Below are 27,275 nucleotides of genomic sequence, written 5' to 3'. Positions count from 1 at the left end.
ATGGCCTTTTTCCCTTTTGCACAGGAAGCCGAGCAGCAGGAGAAGAAGTTTGACTGCACGGGCTACGACCACGAGCTGGTGGAGCTGCTGGAGCGGGACATTCTGCAGCGGAACCCGAGTGTGCGCTGGGATGACATTGCGGACCTGCACGAGGCCAAGAAGCTGCTGGAGGAGGCCGTCGTGCTGCCCATGTGGATGCCAGACTTCTTCAAGGGCATCCGCCGCCCTTGGAAGGTGTTGAATTATCAGTTTGAGTACCAGTGTCGCCATGATCCTTGCCAGCTTGGACAGTAGTTAGATCCATCTTTCTCATCAGCCAGGAGTTAGCGTGAAGGGGCATTTTATGTGAGCCACAGTAGACGTGTGGCACACTGGCATGCTTTGGCAAGTCCCCTCATGCTGTGCTGATGAGATTTAAGAATTGATAATATACTTTGAGGTGGCATACATACAGTGTGGTTTGCCCCTGCTTCTGACTGCTTACATAAATGCTAGAAGCAAAAAGATTCAGATATGCCAGAAGGTGCAGCCTAGAATACTTTGAAAGTAGATGGATAGAGTCTGCTTTGCATGTATTGCTTTGCGCTACAAGTTTTCACGTACGAGATTATAACTTCAGGTCCCTACACAGTCCTCTCTCAAACCTGTGGGGCCAGGACAGCACCTGTGCTTTGTGATGACTGAAGATTCTTGCCTGTGTGTTCAGCTACAATTCCTCTGACAGGGTGTGCTGATGGTTGGGCCACCAGGCACTGGCAAGACCATGCTGGCCAAGGCAGTGGCCACAGAGTGCAGCACGACATTCTTCAATGTCTCTTCATCCACTCTCACCTCCAAGTACCGGGGCGAAAGTGAAAAGTTGGTGCGCCTGCTCTTTGAGATGGTGAGCTCCGCTTGGCCATACAGTAGGCCCATGTACTTAATTTCTAGGGCAGTTCCTCTTGGAAAGCAAATGAGAGTTAATGCAATTGTGGTGCATTCCTGGGCAGGCATTGCATGTAGACTGCAAAGCGCGGATTGTCTGTGTGGCATGCTCTCACCATGCTGTGTCACACACAGCATAGTGGCCACAACAATTCATTTTCTCTAACCTTTGGCGACAAATCTTCCCTTGAAATCTCTGAAACAGGAAAACAGAGTACAGTAATACCTCGTTAACTCAAAGTAGTAAAAACCAGAAAAATTTTCTAAATAAGCAAAGTTGCGCAAATTCTATTCAGAAGTCAGTTCTATCTAAAAACATTATCACTACTGACCAGTTTCTTAACAGGAGCGCCTAACTGGCTCGTAAAGGTTTTAAGAAAAATAATGACATACCAGAGCTCTCAGTCAGCTGTTTTTTGGCACTGCCTTTTTACTTAGTGCAGAAGGACCGCTTAAGGCTGGTCTGCCTCTCAGTAACACTGCACCTACCAAAGCTTTCTCGAGTTGCTTAAACATCACGTGTGGCGATCGTCCACACTGCTGCACTCAACTTTATTTCGCATCAAATAAAGCATGTTTTCATTTCGGCTGATGTCGTCACCCCTTGAGTAGCTGCGTCGACACTGCCGCGATCCCCGTGTGTGATGCCACTTGTTTCGCTTAAGAAAATGGTCAAACCAGCTGATGTCGTAGGTGAGCCTTCTCTGTCAATGTTGTGACTGGCACGATGCAACCACACAATCAGCGCCGTTTGATGTCCGGAAACTTCGAGCCTCGAATCCGTCTTTGATTAGGGCTACTTTTCTTGCAGCACCAGTGACTTTGGTGTTATCCTCACCACATCACACGGCCAACGAAAAAATCCGCGCGACGTGCCTTGCATCATTAAAATGCTAAAATCGTATCTGTGACGGTAAACAAAATGTCGAGTACGAACCGTGCTATTTTGCAGGGCCTGCCTCTGCACGTATATGTGTCACATGACACGACACAGGGTTGCTTGACAAAGTTGTTATGTTGCTAGGTTCCGACTTCACTTTCGGAAACAGTGTCCACTTTGCCGTAAGCGCGGCAGCCTCGCATGAACCTTGTGAAACGTATGACATTTTGCCGCTAGTATTTGTCATACGGTTTGGCGGTGAAGGTTTTGTTCCACTCAGTCAAGATTTTGAGATAACTGAAAGTGAGCATGGAAATACTTCGAGGTAAAGAGCAATAAATACATTGCACCTATGGGAAATCGTTCGGACGTACCGCGGAAAATTTCGACTTAGCCAATTTTTTAGATATGAGAGTTTCAGTTAATGAGGTATTACTGTAACTGATGCAAGTTCAAGTTCAGATATATATCTGAATAGACAAAACTATTTTATGTATCGCTGTGATATGGTGCGACACGAAACAAAGTATTCATGTCCACATAAAAATTCAGCGACACCAAAATACAGTTGCTCACAAAACACACTGATTTACCGCTTGGCAAGTACTCGACACCCCTGGTTTACTTTCTTGAAGTCATATGTCTCGTCTTACATTCTTGAAGTTGTATTTCTATAGCTCACGCCAGAAGCAGTCGTTGCTGCTGTGAACCGGGCAGCTCGCCGATTTTTCGAGAGCTTCAAGTGCTCGCACAGTGCCTCCTTTACTAGTAAAGGAGCTGCTGAACAATAATAATGAAATGCGAATAGTGGGACATGTTTGGTGATTTTTGTACCTTTTGACGCGGAACAATAGCCCTCATTGTGGGACAGTCGAGGGATGGTTGGTCACCCTGGGCACTCCTTGGCAAGTGACCTCAGGTATATCCCCTACTGGACCTGCATAGTGTGGCTTGCCACGTCAGCCATGTAATGAATCTCTGCATGGCTGCCATGGCAGTTTAATGCAGATGCTTTGTCAACACTGGTGCCAAGTTCCCTTTCAATTGCAGCTCTAGCGAACGTTTTCATGTTCAACAAGAACACCTCCCATGCTGTGTGTTTTTTTGCTTTGTCTGTCACTTGTGCATCTATCTTTTGTGTGGGAGGGGGGAATGTACTTGCGTGGTGTGCACTATGCTGTCTACTGGCATATGTGTGTGCCCTGCATGTCCATTTGCATATGTGCAGTCTACAACTTCGACCATCAATTCCACTTCATCTGATTGACTTCATTTCAGAAAACGAAGATTTCACATAATAGGGATGATACACGTTCAGAAAACGTGTCTTTGAAATGCACCCAGCGATTCTGTAGTGTGGGGTCTAAAGTGTGCCGCTCTCGAACACATCATAGTGTAAAAAACACATTTATTAACAGCTTTCACATAACGGTGAGCTCGCCAGCCTAATCTAAAAAATACTGCAGTGACATGACAAACAACCCAATATACTGCCAATATAATGTACATTGTACCACGAATGCAGAATCATCGTTTGACTCACCACAGGAACCCACAGGAATGATCCACGGTATCGGGGCGGTACTGATTCGAAAGTCTCCGCCCTTGGAATCCGGGTGATCTAGACATACGCGGGCGAATCTGGTCTAAGTGACGCCGAGTTGGTCCACCTGGTGTGTCGACTGTCACGAGGCGCGAACCTTCGGTGCCTTTGATGACGCCTGGGCACCACCGCCTCCCGTGTCCAAAGTTGCGCACCACACCGGGTCCCCGGGCTGGAATCTGGAAGGCTGGAAACGACTCCGAGATAAAGATGGCACACAGTATCCAAGCGTGAATGAACTTGATAATTAAGCAGCAGTTCCGAAGGAGACAAGCTGCGGTATCGTCCCCCACGGGACCCACCACCCCGCGGGAGCCGCCCGTCCACGCCAGCTGCCAAATCCCAAGAGACTTCCTTTTTCCCGCCCGGCGGCCGCGGCGGCCTCGCTCGCTTCTCTCCGGTGGCGTGGCCGTCGCTCATGCGCAAACCCCAACGCTCGCAAACCCAGCGCCACTGCCTCCGACGGCCTATCCGCGAGGCGTGCGTGCGCCATGAGGCGCAGACAACTTTACAGGGGCCGATAGCACCCCACATACCCTGGCCACCAGAACAGCGTCCGAGCCAGTCTTTTTATCGCAGATGCTCCCTGGTGTGACTGGTGTAGCTCGGAGAGCATGGGCTCCCACGCCTTGCAGGGTATGATAACTCGATGACCCCAGTAGAGCAGACCTGCGCTCAACAGTTCCAGTCTTCTGCAAAAGTAAGGTTGAAGATGACTGTGACATGATGAGAGGCGTTTAGGCCATCCATTAAGCATGAAGTTCTGGACAACACAAAGATCTTTGTCTGCAGTTGTCAGTTCCCTCAAAGCACCCGCTGGCACGAACGAACTGTCAAGATTCTCTGTGGACAGCACGTATTCTGGCAAGGTTCCCGAGTGAACAGCCTCTGGTGTCGGCACTGGCAAACGGCTAAGTGCGTCTGCATTGGCGTTTTGCTTCCCGGCCCTGTACTCGATGCGGTACCGGTATTGACTTAGGAACAGAGCACACCTCTGGATACGCGCCGATGCCATTGGAGGCACCGGTCGATCTTCTCGTAGAAGACCCACAAGTGGTTGGTGGTCCGTCGCCAGCACAAACTTGTGGCCCAACAGGTAGTCTTGAAACTTTGAGACTCCGAACACCAGCGCCAGAGCTTCCTTCTCGAGCTGCGAATAATTTTTTTACGGCGCGCGTCAGTACGCGTGAACGGAAAGCGATGGGCTTAATGCACATGGCCTATGCGGTGTGAGATGACGGCACCTAAACCTGACGGTGATGCATCACATTCCAGCCGCACTGGTTGGCCGGGCTGAAAATATGTCAGCACTGGTGAGCTGAGAAGCGTTCGTTTCGCCTTGAGATGAGATTTTTCCTGGGTTTCACCCCACTCCCATTTATGCTCTTTTCGAGTAGATTATACAAGGGGGCCAACATCGCTGACATGTGTGGCAGGAACCGGTGATAATACGACAGCAGACCCAAAAACGAGCGCAGTTCGCTTACATTCGTAGGCCGTGGTGAATCGCATATTTCAGCCAGGTTCTTTTCCAGCAGGTGCAGGCCGTCTTTGTCGATCCGGTGCCCCAAATAGACGATTGAGTCTTTATGGAAGTGACATTTTTCTGCCTTCAGATTGACACCGTTTTCCTGTAGCCGGTGCAAAACATCGCGGAGCACGGAGTCATTACTGTCTGGACGCTCGGCTATTAATACGTCGTCCAAGTACACCTGTACGGCTGGAAGGCCAACCAGGACGGTTTCCATGTGCCGCTGAAAAATCGCGGGAGCTGAGGCAACTCCAAACAGAAGACGGTTATAGCAGAACAGCCCCTTGTGCGTGTTTATCACGGCCAACTTCTTCGCTTCCTCATCCAAGGGGAGTTGGCTATATGCGTCCTTCAGATCCAATGTAGTGAAAAGAGATCCCTCACGAAGTGACGCGAAAGTATCCTCGATGTTAGGTAGTGGATACTGCTCAGTTATGCACGCAGCATTAATAGTGGTCTTAAAATCACCGTAGACGCGGAGTGACCCATCTTTCTTTAGTACTGGCACTATTGGTGCCGCCCACTCTGAATGTGCTATAGGCGATAATATGCCTTCACTCACTAAGCGTTCCAGCTCCGTTTCCACTTTCTCACGACGAGCGTAAGGCCGCGCCTTGTGGAACTTAGGTTGGGCGTCTTCTCGAAGGTGGAATTTCACAGGAGGCCCCTGAATTCTTCCGAACCCAGATTCAAAAAGTGCGTGAAACTCTGTGCAGAGACTGTCGCGAGCAACTGAAATGGATTTCACTGTTCCGAGGAGCGCACTCGGAAGTATTGACAATGCTTGAATTAAATCCCTTCCGCAAAGGCTAGGACCAGAACACCCTATAACGATCAGGGTGGCAGGGACAGCTTTGCCTGAAAATTGGGCTTGAAGCTGTAGTTCACCGACAATGGGCAACTTGCCCAGGTAGCAGCTGAGCGTCTGTTTGCATTTCGATAACCGTGGCCAGCTCAGGCGATGCTTGAGATAAACTTCTTGCGGGATTATTGGAAATGATGATCCCGTATCAATGATCATGTCCAGGGGCACGCCCCCCCAACGGATGACCCTGCGATACGCCTGTAGCAGACGTTGCTTCTCCCGTGTCTCTTGTACAGTGAACACTGTTGAAATATCACTTTCCTCGGTTTCAGATGCAGTGCTCTATACTGAACGGCGTTAGCACTGCCATCCTGCCTGCCACGAGCGCTGAGCCTCAATTGGGAGTGGCATTTTCTTGCGAAATGACCTGTCTTCCCACAGCGAAAACATTTCTCTTTTGTGTGGGCAATCATATGCTTGATGATCATGGCTTCCGCAGCGTGCGCAATCTGCAACCCGTTGCTTCTTATCTCTGGAGGTGGTTTGATACTGGCGCGATTTTCCAGCTAAACTACACACTGCTGCCGTATCAGGTTTGGTCATGCGCAGTGGCTTCGCAGTGGCTTCGGCAGCCGTAGCAATGTTTACCGCTTCGGCCAGTGTGAGCTCACTTCTTGCGAGCAGCGTCTGCTGCACAGTGCGATTTCGGATGCCACAAACGATGCGGTCACGTAACATACAGTCAAAGCCGGTGCCAAAGTTACACTTATCTGCCAGCTTGCGGAGCTCATCGACATAGTCTCGGACAGATTCAGTGGCCGTTTGGTCCCTAGTGAAGAACTTATAACTTGCGGCAACTTTGTTACTCTTCGGCGCATAGTGGGCATTTAGGAGCGCGAGTGCTTCTTGGTAACTCAGCTCGTTTACTTTACGGGGAGCGCAGTGTCCCGCAAGAACGCCTACCATCTTCACTGATAGTGTCGAAATCAAAAGTGCCCGTTTCTTACCCTCTTTGTTAATATCATTTGCTTCAAAGAATGTCTCCAGCTGAGTCAAGTAAATCCCACTTATCTTGATTTTCGTCGAAACTTGGGGTGCCGAGACTCGTAGCCATGGCCATGGCCGCCGACGTTCCGTGGTGGTAGGCGAAGGTGGTGGTTACATTCAGCACCCAGAAATCGTGAATCCCATCTTCGTCGCCATTGCTGTAGCTTACGCCAAAGTGACAGAGCCAGGCCAGTAACCAACGCAGAATGCTTTATTTAGCAGACAATGAAGTATATATAGGCGGCTGGCCTATGACGTAACACAAGACGGTGGATGACGTTTGACACGCGTTGGCACTGCACTTCTTATCAGTTGGTAGTATCAGCGGTGCGCGTCAGATGCACATTCATACTCGATGGTTAATGCGAGCTACAGTTCAGCGCATAGTTATGAGACGTTCCCGTCAGGTAGGTAAGTGGAACCTCGAGTACACGACTTGGAGGGGACCATGCAAAACCATCGTATAATCGAAGAACTAAGAATATGGGCAGTGATGCTAAGTCTTGGCCCCCAGAAAACGGGTACAGACTGACTAAATAAGCTTGCGAAACGACCCTGCACTTCAATAGGAAAGGTAGATTACATTTTTGAAAATGACACCTAACCGTTTACTTGTAGGAGGTGTGAGTGAATCGTTATTCTGAACTTTTAAAAAAAGAAATCGAATATAACGCACATCTTTACAAAACGAGCCCGATAATTGCCTGTGCTTAAAAACGGAACCGAAACTGCATTGGCAACAGCCTCCCATCAGAAGAGTCGGATAGAGTCTCATCGCCATCATATAATGGCGATGGAGCACGTTTTGTTGCAAGTTTGCATAGGATGATTCCGTGCGCGACTGAGCTGTGCGCGTCGTATTTGTTGCCTTGTGTTCTCTTGTGAAGTGCACTTGGTGTCTATAAACGCTCACGTCAAGGGGAAATTTTTTTCACGCTGACGATAGTTCCGTCGCGCCATTTTTGCGTGCTCGAGGCCTGTGACTGCGAGTGCCGCAAACAAAGGGAGGAGACCTTCAGTTGCATGTCGACCAGGAGAAGTTTCCACAGGCCGCGAAAGCGTGAAATATCTGGATCTCGAAGATGAGCTTGTCGACTATCTGAAGCTTCTCTATATAGATTGAGCTTGCCTACTAGGTAACGGCGATGGGATACTCCCGCGATCAAGGCATATCTAGAATCGATCTTGGAACTATGTTCGTCTGTGATCCAGTTTGTCTGGATCACAAACGAACATGAACTGCTAGGAGAATAAATTCTCCATTCTACGAAGGCGTTCTCTACGTGTCTCACTCTCTTTCAAGCTAGGGGTGCGGGTGCAAAAGATTTTTTTTTTCTCGGGTGGTGTCGAATAGTGTCATATGATGTGGGGTCAGCGTAAAATTTCGTCATATAACCGAGGCTTTTAATACATTATTTTTATGGGGTTTCACCGGGACCAAGCCAATTCATCGTAAAATGCGGGTCGTCCCACTGTTTTTCCAAGTTTCGGTATTCAAAAAATCGAATAGTAGATATTTGATTCGCGAATCGAACTACTCGCAGGGCTCCTATTCGATTCGTATTCGAGTATTTGCACACCCCTACTTACGATTTTCCTATGCTAACCATTGAAGCTGCATCCACATATAGCGAACATTTTTCAAAGCCTCCTACTTTTACAACGAACACTTCAGACACGGTCGCGGTAAAAATACGGCGCATACGAAGTGAAAAAAAGTTAGAACAGGCCTTCTAAAGCGTGACAGGAGTGCGCGCTCGCGCATTCCCCGCTCCAGTTTACTCGCGACAACGATAACTCAGATCGGCAAGGTCACTCACTTTCCAGGCGTTTCCTCAGTGGCAGGATGGCAGTGAGGAAAAAAAAAATAGTAGGCAGCATGAAGCCTTGCGGTCAGCTTTCGCACGGTAGCCTTTCCTGATGCCGTTCTCTGCAGCTACGACCGCCTGCGATGAACCAAACAATGCCTTGGAATGCAAGAAGGCATAAATGCAAGAAGTGATAACCGCGATAACTTTCCGTCGCATAAAGGTTCACTGCATCTCTATACTCGTCGACGCCACAATGTGCCGCAAAAGGTTGTCCATCTTTTCGGTAACGGCAGAGACCGGTCAAACGATCAGTGATTACGACTTCTGTGCGATTGCGGCGATTCCTTCGCGGATAAGCATCAGAAAGTGTGAAGGCGAGATGGCGGCCGTCGATGAACGTGCCATTATGACTTATAGCTGACAACCTTATCACAGTCATCTGTTCTGTAGATATCTGCTTGGCTGCGCGTGTGGCGTACGCCATACACTGCGGATTGACGGCGGTACGAGCGCACCGTGCTGCCATTTGCAAGTTCGCCGCCGCCGCGTCGTACGAGACCGCTTTAAAGTGCACGTCACTTTGTAGAAACGAAAGTAGCTCGCTGTTGTTGAGCGGCGCGGGCACTGAGAAACATTGATGCACTGACAGCGAGCGTATACTGCGTGTTTGACTTGGCGCGCATATGGCATACAGCAAGCGGCCCGGCAGTGACTCTGCGAGCTGAGTAGGCAACGTGCTGCACGCAACTAGCCAGGGATGATCGGCTCCACGTCGCGGTACCGCGCTTCGGTGAAATGGTGTCAGCTCGTTGCAAAGGTGGTTAATTCACTTGTGAGCATGCAGCAGATGTCGCTTCACGACGCGAAAAGGCTTAGCCTGTCCCCGAAGGGGTTTTTAGCACTTTAATAAAAGCGTAAAGTAAAAAAATAAAAGGGCTTGGCCGCTAAGCACACGTTTTCAAGGGCGAGTCCATATACAACGAACTACTGATATAACGACCACTTTTCGCGACACTTTTGAGTTCGTTGTAAACAGCGCCTCCTCTATTTTTCTGTGCCTGGGCGAAGGAGCGGAGCGCAATGGGAACCGACCGTCGGCGTTAGTGCGGCTTTTAGGCGCCGGGCGCCGCCACCGTAGTAGACTAGCCGTCGCGTCGTCGCTCGTGGAAATGAATGCCGTGGCCGCATTCGAAGCAGCTATATGGTTCAGTTTTTGGCTGTATTCGCGTTGTTTAAAGTATAATGAAAACTTGTAAACTGGAATCATGAAGCACTTGTTCTTTGCAACCAGCCCATTTCGGAGGCGTTTGTTTTTCGCGGCTATTTGATCGAGACGCTCGCGCGTCGTCTGCTAGCCCGATTCCAGAGAGCGCATGCCAGTTATGCGCGGAAAATGTTTTGTCACTGTTACGTTCGCTTGACTGAGAGTTGGTTATTGACTGTGTGAAAGTCGATTTTCGAAAGAAGCATTTGCCGAGAGCTGATACTGAAAGCTTGGGCACTTAAAGTTCCCGATGCCTGCTGCTCTAAATAGCATGAAATGTCACTAAGCTGCTTCCAGTGACAATGCAACCATGATTGTCGGTTGTTTCGCCAGTAGCGCATGTAGTGTCTATGGGCTCCGATTCTTCAGCTTCGGGACCTAATGTCAGCGCTGCATGCACATGGCGGCGATCGCGAGGCAGTGTGCTACTGGTACTACATGAATTCATTGACTGTTCGGACGCAACACGGTCACGTTTAGGGATACTTACCATGCTTGGTTCAGTTGTTACCTTGGGCTGCAAACGTGAAGGGTAGCCTGTAATGAGTGATGCTACTGCATCCTTCCTAAGCCGCCGCTTCTTATATTCTATGAAATCTTCGCGTCGTAAATTACGGCTGCATATTCTAGTGTAGTTTGAAGATGTATTAGGAGACCAATTATCCCGCCTAATTACTGCAAGCCACCTCTACAGAACACCAGCGGCAGCTGGAATTTCATGGAACGACAGCCAAACAGTGTATTAAGGCGAAAGCCTTAGATGCCTTATCAAACGCGAAAATTGACCGTCGCCGGCGTCAGCAAGAGTGATGCAAAAAATAATTACGTGATGACGTCATCATATGACGTCACAGATCATAAATTTTGTGACATCATCGTGACGTCACATAACGTGACGTCGTCATATTACACCTTCGCTTGGTCAAAATAGGCCAATCACAGAGGCAGTGCATGCCTCCGCTGATGTGCAGAAAGCTTGCACTGCCTCCGATCCTTGAGGCTGTAAGAAAACCACGTTAGGCGCAGAAATATCTCGGAGGGAGGCAGGGAATATTCAATACATTGACTAGAACAAAAAGAAGAAGATGGCTTTCGCCTTTCAGTCGTCTTAGATGAGTGCATAAGGAACCCTGTGAGATTTTTTTGTCTTTATCAATAAAGGGAAATAAAAAAAAAAGACAATCGTGATTTCTTTCGGTTCCATTGCAGAGTGGAACACAACAGTATGACATACTAAGGCATTGGTGCGGTTGCAATAGCCTGAAATAGAAAATAAAACGCGAATACTATCAAACTCGAGTGCAAGTATCGAACCGGCAGCACGGCCTGACAGTCTGCCTGCGGAATACTTTCAGCGGGGATGGAAAGACACGCGAACATGCGGCATCTGCATTCTTTGCTGTTTCGCATCTATTTTCAAGTGGTTATAGCCTCGATGACGGATGAGAACACGACGTCATCCATGACACAATAAAAGATCATCTAGCATCTTTTTATTGCCACCACGGGTAGAGCGTGATGAAAACAGCGCGCCGCTATGTTCGCGTTTCTTTCCATCCCCCTGTACCTGTGAAAGCCTGCAAGAAGCACAAATGCAATTAAACTCGGATGCAAACACGAATTCGTGAGCTTCGTGATGACGGCGGCCGTTCAGCGCCAGCTTCTCGTAGTCTACTTGCACAGCGCCACCACGCGGCAGCGGCGAGCGGACGCGGAGCGCGCGCTCGACGGCCCGAGGAGAGCGTTCGCCCAGGCACTGAAAAATAGAGGAGGCACTGGTTGTAAACAATCGCGGATGCATACAGTTCTGCATCTTTCTCACTCTGCGATGTCACCTTGAATGCGTTACAGATAAGTAATATCGCGTTGTGTCTGCAGGGTAGGCACGAATTTCTTGGCGAAATTCTTGGCCGTGAGGCCATACCATAGGTGTTATGTATTCAGGTCATAGGTGGAAGAAAATATCTCAGGCTCGTTTTGTTCCTCGTTATAGTTCGGTTACACAGTTTCTACAGCTAGAATTTCTTGGCGCTAGTAGTAATAGGACTGCTGAGTATGAAGCGAAAATGAACGCTAAAGAAACAGAGATATAAGGCGAGCGCTTACCAGATTCAAGAAGCACAATTCTAAGAAAATAAGCTTTAGGCATGCGTTGTACATCTTTCTTGGTGCTCGCACAGAACACTAAACAACTGCTCAGCCATGAGCACAATCTCTGTATCACATAGACATGTCGATAGAACTTGAGCACTAGCAAACACTCACGAAATCAACTGGTGGGGCATTATGTGAACCTGTGCCAATGATGGATAAATAAAGGTCATATATATATTGCATACTTGTTATTGTGTTATTTATTTTTTCACTATATTTGTGCTTGGAAGCTAAAGTATGTATTCTCCCTGCTACTTTTAGAAGCTCTGGCTTGAAATACATAAAAGCTGTAGTATGGCTGTGGATAAATCAAGTTCATGTATGTTTTAAATTACCTCTTTGATTTCCTAGGTTTCTATCGTAAAAGTAGCTTCAGACTATCACTTCGTAGTGGTAGGCACTATAACTGTGACATGTTAATTTAATCAAACAGCAGAAGTAGGTGTGCTCAAACAAATTTGGGACGTTGCTCTGCTATATGAAAAAAAAAACACACTACCATATTCAATGAACACAGACAACGTAAATGGGCTTGATAAATCTGTGCTACAAGAAGTGCTCATCACATTTACAATTTGTTTATTAGCTGTAAATAATTTGAAGGAGCCCATTGAACATATGTGCAAAGGCTAATGTAATTGAGCACAGCCTTGTAAAGCTTTGGCGTATATTTTTGTAAACTTCTATGATCTAAACACAGTTAATTAAGGCAAAACAGTTTTGAGCGTAGTCTGTAAACTGTCTCATAAGGTACAACTAATGTCGGAAAGACTGTTAATTCCCCTCACTGCTGTGATGTTCATTTTGTAATGTAATTTATAATTTAAAAAAACTGACCCTACGTTTTGAGACCGTTCGGTCTCTTAGTTTTTTTTAAATTAAAAAAGCTAATGACTAAACGTGGCTGGAGAGTCTTTTTATTCTTATAATCTTACCCAGCCAGACAGATTTCTGTCGAATATATTTACCTTTAAATTTATAATTTTGATGATTCACATGCAAACCATGGTATGATTATGACTCATACAGTAGTTGGCAACTTTAGATTGATTCTAACTGCCTGGAGTTAAAACAAACGCAGTTGTAGCCTTGAAGAAGACAACACTGCCTGTCGAAACATTTGCTCCAGCGACACCTCATGTTCACAAATTTTTCGTCTCTTCAAGCTTCTGTCTTTCCCTGAACTTCAGACGCAGATCTAAGCACACAAGTATCATTGCATTTCGCCCCCAATGAAAGGTGGCCACCATGGCTGGGTATAAAACCTGCGTCATTGAGCTCAGCAGTGCCACGTAACGTAACTAATGCACGGAGCTAGTGTTCAATTTCAACGCTATTGCGGTGTAGATTGCATGACACAGTAGACAGCTAATACTTGTGGACGATTGTAGGCACCCCTCCATGAGATGCCTGGTAAACCATTCACAAACACAGCATTGCAAGCGTGAGGTTCAAGATGACCTGTTGTAGCAGACGTTCACATGTTTCGCCGCACTTGCAGAGGGGACATTCGGGGGTAGTCATCCTGTCGTTGCCTGGCAATCCTGGAAAAACAAGTAATGACATTACCAGATATTCATAAGCATAATCAATGAATATTAAATTTTGCAAAAGTAAACATATAAACACAGTGAAAAAATAAACAGCAGTTAGTTATACACATATGTAAACATACCTATAATGCATGTTGTATCACTCGGGCTAGCTTCTTTACAAGGCGTGTCATGTCACAGGTGCCTTGCTCATTGCACACAGCGTTTCTTGTCAGGCCAGGAGGCTATGGCAGAAAAAAAAAAAGAATATTTGATTATAGTGACGGTTTCTTTATCACACTAAAGTGAAAGTACACTCATAATTATGTGAAGCTTTTGTTGCACTAAATGTGTGGTAAAAATAACCTAAACTGACAACAGGAGAAATGAGACCTCTAAACCTGGCTTCTCAAATGCGACTGCGGCAAACTATAACTCGTATGTTTTTTGCACTCATATGCAGGCTAGTTACGAAGATACATGCAAAGCGTTAGTGATACAGTTGCTTTTTTTATTGCAGTGACCTGGTTAATGTTAAACTCAGTAAGTCGCTCCCACTTGAAGCCACGCCACAAGAAACGCACGTTTTCTCATCGACAGAATATGACATGTTGAAAAATTGAATATCGCAGTGCGTTGCCACCGTGTGACACCCACACAAAACCATGGGTAAAAAAACTGAAGCAGTGGGTTTTTTTCGGTCCGTATATTCTCGGGCTTGACACGAGTGTCATCCAGTGAAAGCTTCAACGGTCCCTTCGTTCCCCCGAAGTCAGCTGAATGCACTTCGCGAAAGCATTTTAATGAATCAAAACAAAACAGAACAAAAGCGAGTGTGTCAGCCGGCAGTGGCTCGAAACATTTACAGCGATACGAAACAGCGCGAGAACAATCCGAATGCACCGCGAACCGTTACCTGCCGTTGCGCCGCCTCTGCTGCCGTATATTTTGAAATGAAGATAATGATGCCGATAGGCTGCTGACAACTACGAGTCAGTTGGAGCAAAAACTATTACAAAAGATTGATGACGCGGTACCTGGCAAGGCAAGGCCACTTCGTGTAAACAGCAATTTGTAAATACCCATATTGTATAGGGTTGCTGTAAACCCGATTTAACTAACTTGGCCTCCAAGCCCGATTAAATGAAGTTTTTACTGAAATAACTGAGTGAAGAAGCGGTAATTTCCTGCTAATTTTGAAAGAAATGGGTTTTTCTTCGAGCGTGTGCTCTAACACTATTGCGTTAGAACATCCAGGTGCCATAGTTACAGCCTTAGCTTTGTTTTGGCGGGGCTGCACGACATACCAATGCATGGAGCAATAAACTTGGCAGCCGATAGCATTCTTACGTGCTGGATGTACTATACTTGCGGACAACTCTTCTGGGCAATGAAGGGAAGGCTAGAGAGCCGAACTACGCGTGTGCTACCGCTGAAGATTATAATCCCGCAATTGCGTCCGTGTTTTCTGCGTGAGAATAAAAAACATTACTTATTTTCTGCTGTTTGAAATGAGGGTCAGTGCGCACCAAGGAGATATTTATATTTCTTTTGCTTTATGCAGTGTCATTTCGCGTTTTTGCACCTGTGAAAACGTCGCACCTTTTACGTGCACCTCACAGTCAAAATGGCGTCTTCGTCTTCAGGTGAGCGCTCGTCACCCTCCAGCTTTTCCGATGACTCGCTGAGGGAGCTTGTGACGAATTTCACTAACAAATGGCTGTGTAAGCCTGTGACGGCCGCTCAAATAATCAAATGGCCGTCACAGGAGGTACGGAAGGTTCACAAACCAAACTAAATTCGAAACGCGCGCTGAACCGGACTACTTCGAGGAGCAGTACATGTGCAGTAGCTCGCCCCCTTAGCCTTTCCTTTATTGCCAAGAAAAGTTGTCCGCGAGTATAGAGGCGGCGGTGGCTGCTTTGGTTATGTCATGGTTCGTGCAACGGATAGCACTGATCATTTCTCAGCCAGCCGCGTCATCGCTTATCGGTAGGTGTCGTAACTCTACGTGACCTGGCCTACATCGTCTGAACATGGCGTCCCTTGTGGCTGGGCCACCCTCGGGCTGCCCTCGCGGACTTTTCATACGCGCAAGCATGGGTTGCTGACAGAAACAATGTTGTGGTAGCTTCTGGGTGCCGCAACGTTAAAATTTTAGATTTCGAAGGACTAGATGTTTCTTTTCTCAATTTTACATAATTCCCACTTTAACGCAATAATTCGATCGTCCCCATCACTTTATTAAATTGTGTTTCAACTGTACTGTGCTACCTAACTTATGTATTTTGTATGATTAAGGTCATACAATAGGGTCTGCATAGAAAACAGTAGGAAGCAGTGTGAGCATGCTTAAGATGGGAAATGCAAAGTGTGGTCCAAAAGGAGACAATTGTGCTGCAGGCCCGGTTCCATGCCCCCAGCACCATCTTCATTGACGAAATTGATTCCCTGTGTTCCCGAAGAGGCTCCGACTCGGAGCACGAGGCCAGCCGGCGTGTGAAATCGGAGCTGCTCATTCAGATGGATGGTGGGTGGTTGCTCGACGTTGCGTTGGGCGGCTGCCACAGTGGTGTTGTATTTGATGCAGGCATCACCAACAATGAGGACCCAGCCAAGGTGGTGATGGTGTTGGCAGCCACCAACTTTCCCTGGGACATTGATGAAGCACTTCGCCGGAGGCTCGAGAAGCGCATCTACATTCCTCTGCCCAACAGTGTGAGGACGCTCTGGTTGCTGTATACCACTCACAGCAAATGCCTGTACAGAGTGATTGTTTCGCTCTTCCCCCATGCATCCCGTTCATCGGATTATCGACAGAAACATCAGCCGTTCTCAAGCGGATCTCGTTTAGGGTTTCACAAATACCCAATGGGACTGCAACCCTACTTAAACATTTTCACGATTTCTACATTTAAAGAAAAAATTTCGCAACTCATTTTGGATTTGAAGACACCATCGCACACTAGCCTCTGCGAAATTGATCCATGCTGCTGCGTTGAGGGCTTTTCATTTTTGCTGGCTTTGAAGACACGGGAGTTCTGTATGCCCCAAATGCAAGGGTGCCACACTTTTGGCATGTGATTCATTTCTTCTTCAACAAAGTGTGGCCGACTCCACTGTTGAAAAAACGATAGGCCACACAATCTTTTTCAGAGAGTCGGTCATTTCTGCGCACAGCCTTAGGTAGCCACACCTGGTGTATAACTTTTGCTCGAGGCATGAGTTTGATCACCATACATCAAGAAATATAAAGAAAACAGCCATAATTTAGTCAAACACGTCTCGGGAATTTTTGCATTACTGTAATGCACAAGGTATAATTTTGAAATAGATGGTGGCTAAACTGAAGTCCAAGACGACGGTATTCCCCGAGTTGAGGTTGCAAGTCTCGAAGCTCTGCTTTTCTGCAATTAGAGAACCTCGGCACACACGACTGACTGGCTTGGAAAGCCGTAATAAACAAAGCTTGACATGCAATACGTTGCGATATGAACAGTCATGTCAACAACTATTCCTCATTATATGGTGAATGATTGTGTTCGTAGCAAAGGTCAGCTTATCGGTTCATCAAAATGCATCATGCTTACAGCTGCAAAGAAATCAAGCAGAAAATAACTGCTGCTACACATGTGTTTAACTGAGAGATATTTACCATCAAGCTGTTGTCATAAATATTTGTGACCAAAATTCATATAAATATCCTCTTGAGAAAAATTTTTTACAATGCTTTAAACAAAACTTCTTGAGGAAGATGTTTACTCAACATGCTAGAATGTACGAAGACTTCTATACATCTTTTTAGAAAAAGTTTTTTAAAGGTTTGTGCCTCGAGGAGTGTTCATAAAGACAGTGCCTTATGCAGCCTATTAATGGGTAACACAACAGGGTGGCTACTTGTGCTGGTTGGTACTGCATTCTAAAAGGAAAAAAACACGTTCTTTGTGTGCAAACGTTTCAGAAAAGAAGTCAGATAGGAGTGCGCTCTGTCCTATCTGACTTCTTTTCTGAACGTTTTGCGCACAAAGGGTGTTCCTTAACACAGCTGAGGTCTAGCCCACATGAAGCATAGCCCCATTAAAGTGTCCTTCGAGCCACTCGCAACTGTTGTACTGTGGATGTACAAAACAATTGCATAAATGATGAGGCGTGTGCATACAGACGTGGAGCATAGCCCTATGTTCTTGCATTTTCCGAGGTGCTGGGAGGGAGGCACTGCTGAGGATCAACTTGAAGGATGTTGAGGTCTGCCCCGAGCTTGACATTAACCTCATTGCGGAGCAACTGGATGGCTATTCCGGTGCTGACTCACCAATGTCTGCAGGTTGGTGTGCAAGTCGTGTTTCGACATTTTCTTTATAACTTGTGCAGTGATAGCTCGGACAGCAAGAGCGCTTGTCATTTGCATGGAATGGCAACTTACACCTTGTAATGGCGGGTAATCTTCAAGCTCATCCTTACACATTTGCGTCCATGGCGAGTGTACTGCTGTCCAAATGAAGTGCAGCAAACAAAAAGTATACTCTAATTGTTACCACCGAGAGCTCTCCAATTCGTACATTTCCTGGCACTTATTTATTTGCCCTCCATTGTATTACTGGCAGCCTGCATGAGTGAAGGAAGGGAAGGGCTCAGTTATCACAATTACTACAATGTTACGCTTAAAACAGTACAATCAACGTCCCCTATACCTTCCTTGGCTTCATCCTGCATGCCATGATCATAATCACGTTTCTTTTTGAGCACCTTTGCTTGAATTTGGCAGTCTTTTGAATGGTCCAGAATATGCACTGGCAAAGGCCACACCCTACATCACCAGAGGAAGAGTGTTAACTTTGTCCATTACTTTTTTCAGTGCTATTCTTTTGCTGAATTTCTTGCTTTTGAGTTGCTATCTTTGTCTGGATGCGTGCAGTGGAATGGAGCAAAAATTAATGCTGTAGTTCAGTGGAAAGTATAGAGTGCACAAGATAGCTAGATGCCATTCTGAGGGCCTCAGGAAAATGTATCGAACATAGCAATATCCAGAGTGCTGCAGGCTTTTTATTATGTCGAGTGGACAACTGCATGGTGTCCTATGGATTTACAAGTTAATGAATTATACTGGTGACCTCTCGATAAAGCAAGAGGTTCGTATGTAACAACCACATGGCAGTGTTGAGGCTCATATATCTTCTATTTTTTTCTTACGCGAGGTGAATTTAGTTGTGACTATTTTGAAATCTGTTCACTCATCATTAGCATTATGTTTTTCTTCAGTCAATACAGTGTATGCAGTGAAGCATGGATTTCAGAGGGAAAACGTATCTTTAAACTTGTTTTATAATATTTGATCATTTCAGGAAACTGCTAAGTTTATGTATATGTGCAGATTTCAAATATGGACTATGTTTGTAGTACTCTATGTAGTTTTTAAAATATAAAACATTCAATCTGCCTTTTTGGAGCAAGATTTTGCTAAGCTGAGAGAGTGATAAACTAAATCAACATATCATGGCAATCTGGAATGAAGAGTCCTAAACCCATTTGAACTAAAGTTATGGTATGGTGAAGAGTCTTCAAATATGTCACTATGTTTGTAGTACTATATAGTTTTTAAAATATAAAACATTCAATCGGCCTTTTTGGGAGCAAGCTTTTTAATAAGCTGAGAGAGTGATAAACTAAATCAGCATATCACGGTAATCTGGAATGAAAGAGTTCTAAATAGAGCTGTGCACGGGCCGTATTTCCAGCCCGAGCCCGCCCGGGCCCGCTGACTTTGTCGAAGGCCCGCCCGAGCCCGACGGCAAAGGGCTGCGAGCCGCCGGCCCGGCCGACGTACGAAAACACCATCCCGGGCCCGGCCCGGCCCGGCCCGGCTTTTGAAGGTTCTGCGGGCCGTTCGCGCGTGTATCGCGTGGTCGAAATCGCGCGATCGCGCGGTTTTTCACATTTGGAAACCGTCGCTCTCACCCGGGAAGTCACAAAACACCCGAACCGGATGTACATTAGCGACGTACTAAGCGCATCAGCTGTAACACCAACAAAATAAAGTAAATTATGCACGTGCATATAAAAAATACTGCGAGACAATGGTAAACGTTTACGTACCAACATGCAACAAATATTTTATTTTCATTGCATACCTGCGACAGCGCGGCACCTTTGCTATAAGTAGACGGCCTCATGCCAGCAACAATGGAGTTCGCTCGGCAAAGCCGTCATGTGTATGGGGTATGCCCATGCAAGCGTCAGCTTGCACGAAAGCGATCTACGTCGGGTCGCTGTCCGGTGCATTTTCACTCATATGGGATTTGGCCTTAAATCTAACGCGAACAGTCGCGTGGCGCCGTCACTAGCTCAGGTGGTGTTACTTCTCTGTTTGTCGGAGTGCAACAGGGGCAGTGCTTTACCTGCTCCCTTTTGTTTAAAGTAGCGAATGGAAAGAAAAGCGGTAAAGGGCGGTCGCGGAAAAGGCGCTGTATGCGTGCTGGAAAACAATTCCCGCTCATTCTCTATATTTCGGGCTTGAGTCGGGCTTTGCGCCGGGCCCGAGCCCGGCCCGATAAAACTGCAAGTAGCCCGAGCCCGGCCCGGGCCCGAAGTGAAAATACGTCGGCCCGCCCGAGCCCGGCCCGCGGGCCGGGTCGGGCTCGGGCTTTCGGGCTACCCGGAGCCCGTGCACACCTCTAGTTCTAAACCCCTTTGAACAAAAGTTATGGTATGGTGAAGAGCCACGAGTGAGTCAGTGTCATTAGAATGTATTGACAGAATAGGAAACTGGACAGAGAACGCCAACTTCCAACTATGTTTAATTTGGTGAAAAAATGCACAAGGAACAAGGCAAGAAAGGCACATCTGATGTGCTTCAAACATGCGGTCACCTATTGTGTATAAAAGAGGATAGTCGTGGGGACACAAGGAAAATGAAGTTGATGCATCACTTCCCTGTGTTCTAAATACAACATATTGGCGACGAAGATGCCACAGTAAATGGCCAGAACATACCTGCCAAGTGTCCCGGATTTTGATCATTTTTTACATTTGTATGGTCGACGGGAAAATCTCCCGGAAATCACAATTTCTGTGCGTGATTGGGCACATTAACAAAAATTCAACCCAATCTGATCCAGGCTTTTTGCAAAACCATTGCGTATAGCATTATGTAAACCAACTCGGGGTGAAGTAGAATATCTGTGATATGAAACCGTCCGATACGAATTCGTAAAATTCCCCAGTTGAATTCTAATGCGTCCAATGGGCCAAAATTCAGATGTTCTGAACACTTTTGCACGTTGCGGCGGGTGATACGAACTTTTGGTACTAAAACCGCCGAGCGACAAGAGCAGCATGCTGGAAGCTTCAGAAGTATGCGCGCGGCCAACGCACACACTGTTTAAGCTGCGGTTATCGTTTGCCAAAACCGCTGTAGACGAAACCGTGGTCGCTCTTGACACGATCATGTATGGCGACGGTGAAATTCATGGAGTTCCAAAAGTTCGCGCGCGTCCAACTCTCGCCCAGTCAAAGCAACGCTACTTTCTGCAAACGCTGCGGACAAGACCTAAGCAGATGCGATATATAGATAGCAACAAACGACGTAGTTTTGAAGGCATGTGCGCAGCCAGCACATGCGTATTGAAAACGGAGCAATCGTTTGCCGCAACCGCCGCGGTCGCACTGTCGATGCGATCATTGATAGTGACTACGACCTCCGAAGCGCTTAAAGTCATAGAGTTTCATACAATAACTAGAGAGGAAACTGCCGCTGCGATCGTTTAACCACCATGAGAATGATGGGAAGTACAGGCTGCGGATTGGATTTCGTTAGCTAGCGAAATGTCTACGGATCTTTTTCTACAGTTTCAGTTTCGTTTCTTGCGAGGCGTAGGCAGTGGGGCGCATTGCAAAGCACTCAAGCACTGCCTTTGTTGTTCAAAGAGGCTGAAGACTGCTAGATCTCTTGGTTTGCTGCCACTTTGCAGCTTTACAGGTTGTATTTGACAATTTTAGCAAAGCGTCGTGCACTCACCGCTGCGCATAGATGTAGCATCCCATGCCATTGCAAGAAATTGCATAGAGTTCACGTTTTGTGATAAGCGCTACTTGTCAAAACTCTTTCAAATTGACTGCAAAACGACGGCGAAGCTAAGTAGACGCACCGTCATGCTCCTCTGACTCGACTTCACAACAAAACGAGAGATGCGTTGGGGGCAGGCCACATGGACAGACGCATCTGTCATCGCACAGATGATCCATTAACTGTTTCTCACTCAATACGGTACTGTTATTACCTTTAATAGATAATGCGTACTTTCGAAGGAAAGACAAGCGTGTTTAAGTGTTGTAAAGAAAATAATTCATTATGTTGTGATGCCAAATCTGGAACGCAATTGCAGAGCAATGCATACCCTGGTGGTTGGATTTGTCCAGGCTTCATTTCCACCTCACGGTCACGCAAACTTTTTGCAATAAGTTTTACATACAAAAGAATGAAGCAAGTTTTAATTGGAAATAACTTCATTTCGCTTTGTTTTACACTCTGCAAACAAGCGTCGCGAATCTCAAGAACCTAATCGATCCGAAGCCTGTACTTCCCATCATTCCCATGGTGGTTGAAGCGTCGCTCAAGGAGCCCGCGTAGACACTAGCGCCAGATTCCTCTAGGTGTTATTGTAAGAAACTCTATGGCTTAAAGTGCACGACAAGCCCCTGTTACTCGCTCCTTCTTGACGGATTTGAGAAATTTTGCAGCAATCGATTAGTCAAAATGGCTGACTGGGCTAGTTGGCGATTCATTCTGCTTGCTTGAAATACGAGCGCGTAACGTAGACAAGGACAAGTGCTTGTCCGTGTGTTAATAAGTCCTTGTCTTCGTTACGCGCTCGTATTTCAAGCAAGCGGAATCGATTAGTGGGCCAATAAACTCTGATACTGGGGTCATTTGATGATTGCTTGGAAAAGTAGTTGAGGACCCCTTTCAAGTGCGATCCTCGGTGTATGACCAAATGAATCTGCCACAGAAAGCATAGGAGGCATTATTCATTGTTTTGAACTGTAGTCTAATCATTATGACATAAAGAAAGGAATTAAAGTGGACAAAAATTCACCTTTTCTGTTGGCGGGATCCGAGTGTAACCTTGTAAATCACAACCTTGTAAATCAAGGTGTTGCGACCAAAACTCAAGTCTTTCTCTTAGCGCCTTAGCTTTTCATACCATAACTGAAACTTGCACTGTTGCGCTGCTTGGGGTACGTAGCGGAGGCCACAAGTGGGCGAAGAAGGACGTGCGTGATCCGAGCCCACAACCTTCGAATTAAGCGTCCGATGCTTTACCAGTTGAGCTATGATGGAAGGTGCTTCCCCATCTACTTTGGACAATTCTGTGCGTGTAACCTCTTGGGTGTTAGCCAGTGCCACACATAGCCAAGGCGGCGAGTGTGGAACACTCTTCGCCAGAGGGCATCACGTGGCATGGGATCTTCGCATGAGGTGGCAGCTGACCAATACACCCTCGCTGGAGCCAATGTTTTGATAAGCAGTCTGGTCTTCTTCAAGGCTGCAACTGCCTACCTTAGCGCGTGTGAAACACTCAACGCACATGCGCTAAGGTAGGCATTTGCAGCCTTGAAGAAGACAAGACCGCTTGCTGAACATTGCCTGCAGCGACACGCTGTGTTCACGAATTTTTCATGACCATAAATTGCTGCCACTTATGTGTAACTCACTGTCTGCAGGGATGCTTCAATGATGGCAATGCGACGAAGAATACATGGTCTCACTCCAGAGGAAATTCGCAACCTTACCAAGGAAGAGCTCGAACTTCCAGTTAGCCGAGATGACTTCGAGGAGGCCATACGCAAGATCAACAAATCAGTTAGCCGGGAGGATCTGGAGAAGTATGAGAAGTGGATGTCTGAATTCGGCTCAACCTAATTGTCTTTTTACGTTCACTAGCACTCCTGTTTGCTAAACGCTTGCAGCCTATCCGTCATCCCTTCAAGGCTCTCACCGTGAAGGTCCAGTGTGCCTATTGTTTTCATCAAGATTTTACGTGTGCTGCAACATGCACAGTTTTCTCAAGTATGTTATCGACTGTTCTTTCGAGGCCTGCACTTGACGGCTAAGTGAGTGTTTAGCCAATAAGTGTTGTGACACTTTGTATGCAATGATCCCAGTGCACTACTCATGTTTTGTGTTTGGTCCACTGTGAAGGCATGCTCGAGCACGTCAATGTGCGTTGCAGCCATTGAGATCTGTTCCAAATAGATATCAGTGCTCGGGCTGCTTTCTTGTTGCCAGGTGCCTGGAGCTAAGCAGTAACGATGTGGCCTGCTCCTGGCATGAGCTTGACCAACTGATGGTGGCCAAATACAGTGAGCTGTTAAACTCTTTTTAATAGCCGATTTGGGTGGCTGTGTCGTCTGCTGCCACTGCCGCCACCAGTGTCTGTCACACCTATCGCACGTGAAAGAGACAACATTCAGTTCCTGCCATAATCAGACTTGACTATGCTATGAAGCTGCTTTGGAAAGAAAACCCTATGGGCGGTCCTGTTGGGGCAAAAAGTCGCGCGTGCTGCTATGCAAATGCTACGAACGGATACATAGTATTGCACCAGGCATCATACCATGTGAATTGCCATAATGTCCTCTATAATTTCAGTGCCCGGCAAGCCATCAGCACAATAGGAAAGTGCCATTGGCGGAGTTACGCAGCTCCGCCACTATACGCTGGGGGTGCCACTCATGTAGGGCCGCTGGAAGGGTGGCGGTACGCATATTTTGTTGTTGTATTGCAGTTCTCAAGTGTTCTGGGCGTTGGTCATCTGGTCCTTGTTACTTGTGACGTGAAAAATGAACCATTTGACATAATTTTCACAAACATGATAGTTGGTCCTCCAGCGGCAAAAATGGGGTGATAACTGTGCCCGGCTTGGTCTTTCAGAAATCCAAGTGCTGATGTCATGTCTCGAGAAAGCACTTGCAACGCCCTTTTCACATTCATTTTCTCGTTGTTGTTAGGATATACATGCTTTCTGCTCAAGTTCCGCACTGGCTTGAGAAGCTGTTCTTTTTGCATTTCATACAGCTTCGTTTTGGTCGGCTGTCATACGTTGGCGAAGCTATCTTTTGCTTGGTGCTACGGCTACAAATGCTTACAAGTGCACTTGAAAGTAAACAATCACAGCAGCAAAAAAACGTTGCAGTGCGCGATTGCCTAGGTGCAGCAGCGTGCAATACAGTGGCAGAAGCGCCAAAAACCACAACAGACTTTACCTACGCGGGTGGCACCACGCCGCGTAGGAATGCAGCGTAATACCACGGTGGGTGAGAGGGAAGGATGATGGTGGCACAGAAAGTATAGAGGAGGCCTCTGTGGAATTGCTTAACAAGGGGGGGCTTTAAAGTCGTCTACCCAGCGCAAAGGGCTCAGCCATGATGATCACTTTGTGCAGCAACATAGATGCAGATATGTCTTTGCAGTCACATAGCAAAACTGCAAGCGCCAAGCCACATGATTTGTGTAATAGGTGGAAGCTTAAGGCTGTGCAGCCATTACAAAGGGCTGTGCTGTAGTTAATTATTATTATTAGCAGCAGTAGCATTATTAGCGGCCTTCCATCTCGCAAGGTGTCATGCCAGGTCAACTGCACCATGTGTGGGTGCAATAAAGCTGCCTAACCATTACAGACACCTGTACCACAGTTCTTTATAGTCATAAGCTAGAGCAGCTACGTAGCTGCAAACATTGTGTGGCAGATGCTAGTCTGGGACTACAAAGAGTGACCTTCCGTATATTGCCGATTATAAGTCGACCCCCCCAACTTGCAACCCCTTAACCCCTTCTAGGGCAAAAAAAAGTTGACTTCGAACACAGCCTCATGCTGCGGCCATAGCTCACCAATAAGTTTTTCAGAAGAGGGAGTGATGCAAAGAAACATTTATTTGCCCGTGAAACATTGCTTACGACTCGTCGTCGCTTGAGAGAAGGACGCAGTCACGGTCATTGCCATCATGTGAGCCACTGCTGCTGCTCGCCGTCGGAACGGGTGCCGGTGGTACTGAGATGCCGCACGTGGAAAACGCCGCGTGGACCATGTCGGTTGGCAGTCCATACCAGGCATCGTTGACACATTTCTTGGATACTTCAAACTCGGTTTGCGGGATGCACATATCCTTCGCCACAGTTCGGGCTTTTGCTTCAATATCATTGTAGCGAACACTCAGGCTCTTGCTTCTCTGGTCATGAACCCAATCTGGAACCGTCTCCTCAATGGCAGGGTATCGTCCAGACTTTGGTCCGCGAAAGGAACAGCGTGTAGCAGCGCACGCGAAGATCTTGGTCCTTTGTTTCTCCATTCCCTCATGCACTTTTCCGACACATCAAACTTGCGCCCTGCTTCAACGTTGCTTTCCGACTCTGCATAGAGGATTGCTTGCCTCTTGAAAGCAGCGCTGTACTGTTGCCAACGTAGCAGTGGCATCTTGGCGTCCGTTTGGCAGCGTCGCAAATTGCGCACACCACTGCTCGCAAGCGAAGCGAAATGCAGAAATGGCGAACAGGTGTGAGTGCAAAAAGACGTGAAGACGCTTGTGGGCTCATGTGACTGGTCATGTGGTTTAGTTCCCCGCAAAGTGTTGCCAGCCAACACGGCGCTGCCAGCTTTTCTGTGAAACGCCGATGGTTTGTCAACGAATCGTTTCTATTGTATGAAAACAAAACTGCAGGGCGCATCGCAAGGTAAATTCCTCTTTATTCATAGAGCATCGCTCGCCCTCTATCAAAGGTTTGAAATGGCTTTCGAGACCGTGTTTCCCAAGCAGTTCGCATTAATGCCGCGCGGCGGTGATTTTTAAACGCGCTCCGTAGTTTCGCCTCGCGTGGTTTCGCTATAGTTTCGCGATCATTGTGGCAGGTCACAAAAATGTCCGGCTCCGGAAGCGGCGCGCGCGTTGAGAGATAGCTATTGCCGCGACTCCGCTGCCTCTGCGGCTGATGTTATCGATGCGTCGAATAGCAGAAAATTAAAGGACGACGACCTTTCGTCGGACCCCACAGATAAGTCGACTTTACGATTCCGCGTATAGGTCGACCCCCGAACTTTGGAAGGTCATTTTATAAAAAAAACGTCGACTTATAATCGGCAATATACGGTAATACAGTTATGCTCATTTTTCAGCTGTTAGTACATTCCCACAAAACACGATTATTTGGCACCAACATTTTGTTTATTACCAAACTACAGTTGTATAAGCCTGTGCAGTTGAGAGCAGTGGTCGCTCACTGCGGCAGCTTTCCTGCAGTATTGGCCCACCCGCTCTTCCTACGCTAGCAAATCACCGAACCGATCGTTACACACCGCACTCGCAGCTATCTTATTATTAGGTTACATGGTGCCACAGGCCTTGTTTGTCCAAGAGTTGCAGAAAAAAATAAAATTTTCAAAACCATTGCTTTCAACATTGCAATGCCTTGTATATATTGCGTCAAACAATTCAGTCAAAAACACACTATAATTGTAAAAAAGAATAGTTTTCTCAGGATGGATGGCGAGACAGGACAGTATAAATTCCGCTTACACAGAATTGTTCACAGAGGCGCTTCTTTCCCATCGCCAAGCACTCCATCTTGATATTATTAGAAAGTTAAATGTTCTGCATTCCCATTCCAGCCCTCCTCACCTCCAATGAGTGCACAGAAAAAATTTCAAATACAGTGATACCTCGGTGATACGATC

At 46.8% G+C, this 27,275-nt stretch overlaps 1 protein-coding gene across 1 annotated transcript; it reads left to right on the top strand.

Annotated features, from left to right (window-relative positions):
• Positions 1 to 26,991, top strand: LOC119377092 (katanin p60 ATPase-containing subunit A1-like). The gene is given in 7 exon segments (XM_037646694.2): positions 1 to 234; positions 725 to 883; positions 15,955 to 16,081; positions 16,142 to 16,267; positions 17,750 to 17,857; positions 17,860 to 17,875; positions 23,272 to 26,991. Coding segments are annotated over 7 exon segments (969 nt in total). The 3' UTR covers positions 23,471 to 26,991.
• Positions 26,992 to 27,275: the final 284 nt, after the last annotated feature.

The sequence above is a fragment of the Rhipicephalus sanguineus genome, unplaced genomic scaffold (assembly GCF_013339695.2).
Source record: "Rhipicephalus sanguineus isolate Rsan-2018 unplaced genomic scaffold, BIME_Rsan_1.4 Seq345, whole genome shotgun sequence".
NCBI lineage: Eukaryota > Metazoa > Arthropoda > Arachnida > Ixodida > Ixodidae > Rhipicephalus > Rhipicephalus sanguineus.
This window is presented reverse-complemented; position numbering and strand designations above follow the sequence as displayed.